At 39.2% G+C, this 8,386-nt stretch overlaps 1 protein-coding gene across 1 annotated transcript in view; it reads right to left on the bottom strand.

Moving 5' to 3' along the window:
* Window positions 1-2,699: 2,699 nt before the first annotated feature.
* RTF2 (replication termination factor 2) overlaps window positions 2,700-8,386 on the bottom strand; it is a 55,848-nt gene continuing 50,161 nt past the window's right edge. The window contains exons 8-10 of the mRNA XM_064465284.1: window positions 5,754-5,808; window positions 5,580-5,672; window positions 2,700-3,034 (exon numbers count right to left, since the gene is read on the bottom strand). Coding sequence (XP_064321354.1) covers window positions 2,850-3,034; window positions 5,580-5,672; window positions 5,754-5,808 — 333 coding nt within the window. The 3' untranslated portion in view covers window positions 2,700-2,849. The remainder of the gene's footprint in view (window positions 3,035-5,579; window positions 5,673-5,753; window positions 5,809-8,386) is intronic.

Raw genomic sequence — 8,386 nt, 5'->3', positions numbered from 1 at the left:
TAAAAGAAAATTAAATTGCCCTCCCCCACAAAAAGCAAGCCACAACAAAGCAAACATCCTCCAGCAAACTATTTGCTTGAATCTATTAAAACTTGCCAAGTCAACGTTCCAGTCTCAACTGCCTAACCCAGCCTGGCAACAACAGAAGTGTCAGTTTTTTGCTCCTCTATTTTACATTAACAGAAGTCAATTGTGGCGATGAATTGCATCACATGCCAACAATATATCACATTCCTTCACAGCTGTTTTTTGTAAAGGGAAGGAAAAGACCTCATCAGTCACTGACAACACTTCCACAAACCATAAACATTTGAAGAACTCCATCCACAAAGCCGGGATGCTAAACTACCACCCAAAATCCTAACAAAGTGGCACGGCATGAACTATCAAGTCCAGATAATAAACCCAAGTGTACGTGAAGAACAAGTACATCAACAAATCACTGTAGTCATGATCTTACTGTGATAGATGAGCAGGCCAGACTGAAAAAAGAAGTTGCTACTATGCCCCAGTGAGCAGGACAGCCTGTTACCAAGTCAGCAGGCTGGACTTCGCCTAACATAGTATCAAGAAAAGGGAAGCAAAACTGCATACTATGTTTTCTCATACTCTTCAGCTAACTAATAGCTAAATCAAAAGCATTAAGTTAATTCCCCTTAGGATTAATAACTGATTTAAATGGAAGAAAAACGCACTCCTGCAAAACACTATCAGGACTTTAACACATCGTCGAAACAGAATTAGACTGCAGATAAAGGGCCTCTTATAGTGTATCTTCTAGTGCAGTCACTTCATTATCTGTAACTAGCAAATAACAAAGGATAATAATGAAGAGGAAAATAATACAGAACAGGGAGAACAAAGCCGATTACTACACACGCATACGAAATGTGGCTGAGTGCTTCCTGGAAGCTCAAGTAAACCTCAAACCGTTTGATGTGATGTATATATGCATTCACATCTTTGGAAGACAAAAATGCTTACCACCATATAAATTCTACAACAAGCCAATTTTTAATTATACCTATAAAAATAATAATAAAATCCTAGCAGTTTTATTCAACGTGCTTGAATCATGGAGACCACCTACGCAAATATAAACACAGCATTTGAATCTCCAATTAACTATTGCCAATTATAAATGGGGACACTTTTAAAAATAAATTATGAGGATAATTAATCACTTTCACACACAAAGGTAACAATATAACACCATGCAGTGGTTTTAAAAGCCTCCTACTTTCCACATTTCTATTCTGGTTAGTTTGTGCCAAGATTATAAAAGCGTATTTTAATTTTAAAAGAGGAAGAGAAGACGGCGAAAAGCTTCCATCCCTCCCTCTGGTCATTTCATGTAGATACTATTGGATTCAAGTATTCAACCACTAAATCATTGCTATGCAATATTAACATTTTAAAAAGGATTCCTGTGCTTGGGAAAAAAAAAGTTAAGGATAAAAGGACCAAAGGAAAGCCCATAAAAAGTTATTCTGTTCTGACAAAATAAGCACTTGTATATCTATCTGTTCAACTGAACATCAAACGTTATGGTCATATGACAAGAGCAAATTCTAGTTAAATCAATGTCACAGGGATAAAAGCATAAATATAGAAGCAAAACTCAGTGTCATGCTATTCTGAGCAGCTTTGTGTAACAGGCAATTAACACTCAAATAGTTGCTTGCTGTTAAGAATTTCATGTCAGAAAAGAACACAACGTGCACTACAGACGATGTGAAAGCGGCACATTTCGGTTACCTGCAAAGTGAAAGAGAAGCGCTCTCAGAAGCTAACCCCAGCCTCGCAGGGCTCCCTCCTCCAGCCGCCGATGGGTTCGACTCCCACGACGCTGGTGCCCAATGGTTTCTCCCTAAAAAACCAGTGCAGATCTGCCTGCTCCTGTTCTGTCACCACCCCTTTTTCTCTCACCCTGCGCAAATGGTCGTATTTTCATGTAAGCTGCTGAATTCAAAATGGCAAATTGTTCCTCAGAGAGGTACACAGAACCGTACTGTTTTAGCAGGAAAGCAAGGAAACTCATTCTTTAGTCCCACTGTATTCTGATCCTCTGAGAAAAGAGAGGAAGCTCAGACCTGATACTTCTAACCTTAAAACACACACCCACAAAGAAAACCCCAAAAACCTTTTTGGGAAGAAAAAACCGCCTTACTGTTACAGGCTCATCTTTATAGATAATGATTTACAAGGGAACATTGTGTTAGTTATCAAAACCAGGCTACAACAATATGTACAAGAAGCAGGTTGTACAAACATTTTCATGATTATGCTTTCATATATTCCATCAAAAGGTAAATTACTTGGAAATACCTACAGAACCTTTAAGAAACATATACTCGTTCTACTGAGGGCCCAGTTAGTTAGTACAAAAGAAAAGCATTATTGCTCTTTTGCTACTGTTAGAAAGTTTTGAAAAGTTTGAGTTTCTGTACTAATACATTGAAAACTATAATTACAGTTGCGGCAAATATCAATAGAAGAGGAGAGCAGACAGATCCTTCTACTCTCCCTCCTACTACTGAGGACACTAGCTAGCGTGACTAAGAATCATGGCATCCAACTGGGAGAAAAGAAAAAATGTTGGGGCAAATAATCTATTATTTTAGAATGAGGCTGCTGATTCGACATGGATTCTGGTGATCTATTTCTTATTTAACAGAAGTCGCAACTAAAACCAGATCATTAGTTATTCACAAGTTTATAAACAACTTACAAACTGGATAATTCCAGATAACATCGGGTTACAACAAAAGTTCTGTATCAGAGTTGTACAGAAAAAGCCTTAGGGAAGGCAAGCGGTAATGAATGTTACAATCAGGCTCATCATTGTTTCAGAAATAGTACGCCGTGTGAGTAATCCAATTGGAACACTCTTCCTTTGAACGTTTTGCTGAGCTGTGTGATGTAAAAATAGATTTGTACGCCTCAGATTTCTCCTCGCTGTCTGCAATGGATCTCTTCGCAGTAGCAGAAGCAGCCTTACCAACTTTCCCTGGTACAGATGAATTTCCGTTATCTGATAGAGAAAAAAGATTTGAATGAAGCACGTGTAACAGCTTACCGTTGATAAAAGTATTCAAATAAAGATGGAAAAAAGTATTTAAAAAATAACATTTATGAAGATGAAGCATACACACTTTTCAGGGCTATCGCAAACATATCCCATAATTTTATGCAACGGCAAACACGTTCCTAAAGCAGACGTGTTCCTAACAAGCTTTTAGAATTTCTGCTCAAAATGCATTTGAAATCTTGGAGAGAGAGGAATTCTTTCTGACTTGTGTAAACCCCTTGCACTGTCATTCCATATTGACAGCATTTATTCCTCTAAGTGAAAAATGGCTCTGAACCCTCATCTTAAGAGCGAGCCATGAAAGTATTCCACCACCCTGAAGTATTGTTTAGAAATTAGCTATCGAATGACAAAAGCTAAACTTGTGACACACTGTCCCCAGGGAATCTATCTCCTCCTTTTATTCTTTGCAACATCATTTATGACCAATAACAATGGTCTGCGTCATTTTATATTTGGGAGAGGAAAATGCCCATCCCTCTGTTTCTGATACCATCTCTCAGTGTCTTGTATCTGCTGTTACAAAAAGACCCCCTCTCTTAACCCCCTTTTTAACAGCTATTTAACCTTCTCCAAAGATGAAGGACAGTATTTTAAAAAGCATGTGCCAAATCTCTTCAGCAAAGGAATGAATACATAGAAACCTACAGAAACCCTGTGTGTTTAGGTTAACTCAGGCACAACAGCGTGCAAATAGCTCGCAGGGAGCCTGTCTGAAAACACACTTAACTGAGTTCTGCATGTACTCATAGCAATTATATGTGCAATCCTAAATCATCGTAGATCAGACCCTTTTTACAGTTGGAGAATGCTGCTTTTAATGCCACCAATAGTTGTCTGGAAAGAATTACCAAACGCTGGATTTGAAAGAATGAGTATGTATGCTGCAAGTCCAGAAACCTTAGGGTGCCATGTTCACAAATTAATTCCTGTGCTACTGGCATTCCTCAGTCCATGGATTTTCCTTTATTTTCCCCTCCCTCCTCTTAATCTCTTGCTGGTTGATATAACTGCTGCCAGAAACATAAACCAACGACCTGACATTTCAAAAAGGCATATTTTTTCTTTTACACTCTTGGAAAAGAAAAATGCATCAAACATTATTAGAATTACCAGGTTCCTAAACATCCAAGAGCAATTACAATCATCTGGAACGACACATTTTTAAGTCTACCCTTTACGAAAACAGACAGTAGGGGGCAGGTAAGGCATTTCTGATGGAAATTCTCCTGGCTTCTCACATAGTTTATCTACAGTTCATCATTCAACTATTCGCAGATTCTTCAAACAATTTATATTGACTGTTTTCGTGGCTGTAACATACACAATTGAATACTTCACGCAGAAACCTTAGACTGACTTTAAAAATATACCCATTCTTATAGTCCTGTATGAAAACATCAGTATGAATTAGAGACATTAAATAACAATATATATCGCATAAAGAGAGGCCACCATCCTTTGGACTAAAGGACTGCCAAGATTACTCATAGCTGCATGACTGCTGTAGGTACGGCAGCACATCCTGAAGTTCCATTCCACTGCTCCCAGTGACACACAGCAAATTAGCAGCTAAAATGGAGAACTAAAAATCAAGTCATGAGCCTGGGTCATTGTCATTGAAATAAACCGCCAGAACAGATTTTTTGACCGCTTGTATTTCAGGAAATCAGCTACTATTTCTCCTCAGACAATCTCCTAGCCAATAAAACAGATACACCAAACCCTCGACTACATCACTGTGTGAACAAGAATCTCTAACCTCATTCAAGTTGGTTCTCACTACCAAAGCACAGCAATGTTGGAATGACTTAAACAAGTAAATCTGGCTCGTTTCACAGTGAAAAAAACAAAATGCGATATGGTGAAAAGCGTTCATTATTTTTATTAGTTATCTGCGTCACTGGAGCACTTCCTAGTCATGAGCTGGAGCAGAGACCCTGTTGCTTTAGGGTTTTGTGAAAGCAAAACAAGAAGTCAGTCCCTACTCTACAGACTATTCACTCAATGTATAGGATGACGGCCAGCAGATGGGACAAGGGCAAACTGGGCAGGGTAAGGAAGAATGGATGAACAGACGCCTTTGCACACTCACTTTCTGCAAAATCTACAAAACTGACTATGCAGACTGTAAAACAAAGCTCTGTTTTAAGAAAAAGTGAAACTGACTACAGTTTCTGTTGAACAAGGAGCTTTGTGCATGTTTACGAGGCAGCTTCCTACTCTGGCTTGGAAAGGCAGCCTTTTAGGACAGACTTTTGAAAGAGGGGGTTCTTTCAAAAAGCGACCCACGACATTACGGCTTCCTTGAAGGCAGGAATTGACCTTTTATTACTGAGAAAGATTAAAAAAAGGAAGTGAGAGGAGTGAGAGGATAGCTTCTGAAAACTATGGTACAAAATAGTCAGAGAAGGATTTCTCCAATATTTTTCAAAGCAGAAATATTTGTTCACATTTTTTACATTTAGATTAAAGAATAAACACCAACCCGAACTTTTGGTGAAGATAATCTGCCTCTTTTCCCCAGCGCTGGAATTGACACAATCCTTTTGATTCTTGGTCTTTGATGGACCTGGAGAATCTACGAAAGAAAAAAAAAATGAAATCATGGATCTGCTTCATGACTCAGAAGGCTACACAAAATTTGGAGCTGTGACATTACCTTCGGTGGTATCTTGCTGAGAAGCTGATTCTGCTGGCTTGCTTTTCTTTGATTTCTGAAACAACACAAGCAGAAATCTGGTAATGTACTGAGAGGATATGCGATTCCCAGCTTGCGTTTGATAGAAGCGCAATCACATTTAGCACATTTTTCTCTCTTACACGGTGGAACTCTTCCTTTCACAATATTGCTCCACACTTTTGGTATTATTTCTATATGGAAAAATAATAACCTTGAAGGCATCTTAAAAGAAAATCACACAGGCCACAACTAAACTGTCTGGATACGGTATTTTGGTTTGTGTACTTTGCGGGGGGGTGTGTGTGTGTGTGTGTTACCATCATTAAGGTAATCTGATACTCTGAACCCACATGGCAGGACAGTAAATTGCATGACATTAAACAGGACACAGTTAACCGTAATCAATAAAGATGTTTTTCAATAAAAAATAGCAGAATAATCCTGCATCTCATATCCACTTAATTTTATTTACTTAATTGAAAGTTACCCAGGAGGGATTTTTTATAACTGGCCCCTTTGTTGCAAGATTGCTTGGGAAGAAAAGATGCAAATAGTTAATCTAAATTTTTTAAAAGCATCTGTGGACCAGATTTTCCAAGTTAATTTACGTTTTTTCCAGATTAAGAAACATTAAAAAACCAAACAACAGCAACAAGAATCCCATTACTGGCTTTGATTATATAAATGCCAAGCTGAAAAAGAAAGATGTATTAGAACAGCCGTTGGCGTTATTATCACAGAAGATGACTCTGCATACGTTCATAACGGTGTATGTACTTCAAGAAAGCTACACAAACTTAAAAAACCCCCCCCATATTTCAATGTGTTCTAAAAGTTAGGAGAATCCATGCTGTCAAGCATATGATTAATGCTTGAGAAAAAAAAAACCAAAACACATGTTGCTGCAAAGCTTGGCCAGAAGGTGGTGGCAGAGGGTTTATATTCTAAAGCAAACTTGCCTTTCCTGGCGTCCTTCAGCGTCGGTGAAAAACCTCTTCTCAGGGTGCTTCTACCTTTGTTATTATGAGTGGATTTACAAAGAAAAGTTACCTCCCAGTGTGTGGCATCTGAACTATGAGATGTTTGTAAATATATGTATGCACATAATGAGTTATATTATACATATGTCATCACAGGCACATATGACATAGTTGAGCTCGAATAATTTTTTATACCAGTGCTAGCTGCGTCTTCCTTATGCTTTGTCTCATGGCTACAAAGACAAGGAGCTTCTGCTTCCTGCTCCACATACAGCTGGTCCACTTCGACCGCCCCCCTAACTGAAAGAAGGAGCAGAGGAAGAGGTTCGAACAGCAGCGCCAGCAGACCCCGAACTAGAAACTGCCTTCTGATGCTGGGACTGGAGCTCACGGATCTCGGATTAGAGCGAACGGTGCCAGTGACAGCAGAGAAGACTGGTTCTAGCTGCAAAAAGATCAGCTGGTACAGCAAGGCAGCACTGCAAAACCAGTCAGAATCTGAGGATGAAATGCAAGGGGCCTGCTGAAAGATTTGCAAATAAGGTACCTGCCTGTAATATAAGTCTTCACTAAACAAACAAAAAATATTTGCATGCTCACCTCAGGCATACAGATCCCGAAGACCAAAGCATGATCTCCTGTTGTCTGCCACCACAGTGACTGGGCTGACACCGTAAGAGACAGAAGAGCTCAGCACACATAGGTGGTACTTCAATGTGCGGAAGTTGGGGACAGCACCAGCTTTCAGACAATTCCCAATTATTTGAACCAATGCTATAGATGCAGTGTTAAGCCACCTTCCTAATGAAAACTGAGTGCAAATGACCACTATTCCGGGGGTTGATTACTCATCTACTGAGATCTGCACTGTTCTATCATCAAATTATCTTAAAACTTCTTTCAAACATTTAATTACCAAGTATTGAAAAGAAAAAAAATCTGAAGACACAGCATAAGATTTATAGCATTGCTTTTATGCCATAAACTATAGGACACTGAGTGCAGAGGCTATGAACTGAGAGGAAAGAGCAGTAGGGTTTCCACGGGTAACCAAGCTTTTCTTTTATTGCCCAGGCCCAATGATGCTGTATTGGTGCAGAGGAATAAAGACCCTATCGTGAGAAGGAATCATATGTTCATAAACTGGTATTTGTTTCAAAACAATCTAGGAAAACATTTATATGCCGTCTAACCCTACAGGCAGACAAACTCAAGCGCAGTAATAGGGGGTGAGATGATCAATGTCCATCTAAAGTCTCAGCTGCTGAAAGCGTCAGACAATGATGATTCACGCTCTTGAGATTCAACTAAATCTGTCTGCACCCCGGATTGAGCCAACACTGAAGTTTTTGCTTGCTTTGTCATCCTCCAGAACAGCAATGCCAGTTCAGAAAAAAATAGCAATGCTGAAAAAAGCCCCATGTGCAGAACTGTCATTGACAGTACAGTTCCGGAGAACAACTATTACTTCACAGAGCAGTAGTAGACAGTAGAGTTGAGCTGCAACGACTATTTTCATGGCATTTTGCCCAGTCAGATTAAAAAAAAAAAAAGAAAAGAAAGAAATGCAAAGACCTCAAGAGGATGGTGGGAATTAGCATTGCCAGTAATCACGCAGGACTGTAAAAACCA

The sequence above is a fragment of the Phalacrocorax carbo genome, chromosome 14 (assembly GCF_963921805.1).
Source record: "Phalacrocorax carbo chromosome 14, bPhaCar2.1, whole genome shotgun sequence".
Lineage (NCBI taxonomy): Eukaryota > Metazoa > Chordata > Aves > Suliformes > Phalacrocoracidae > Phalacrocorax > Phalacrocorax carbo.
Note: the sequence above shows the minus strand (reverse complement) of the source record. Positions and strands in the feature narration are given on the sequence as shown.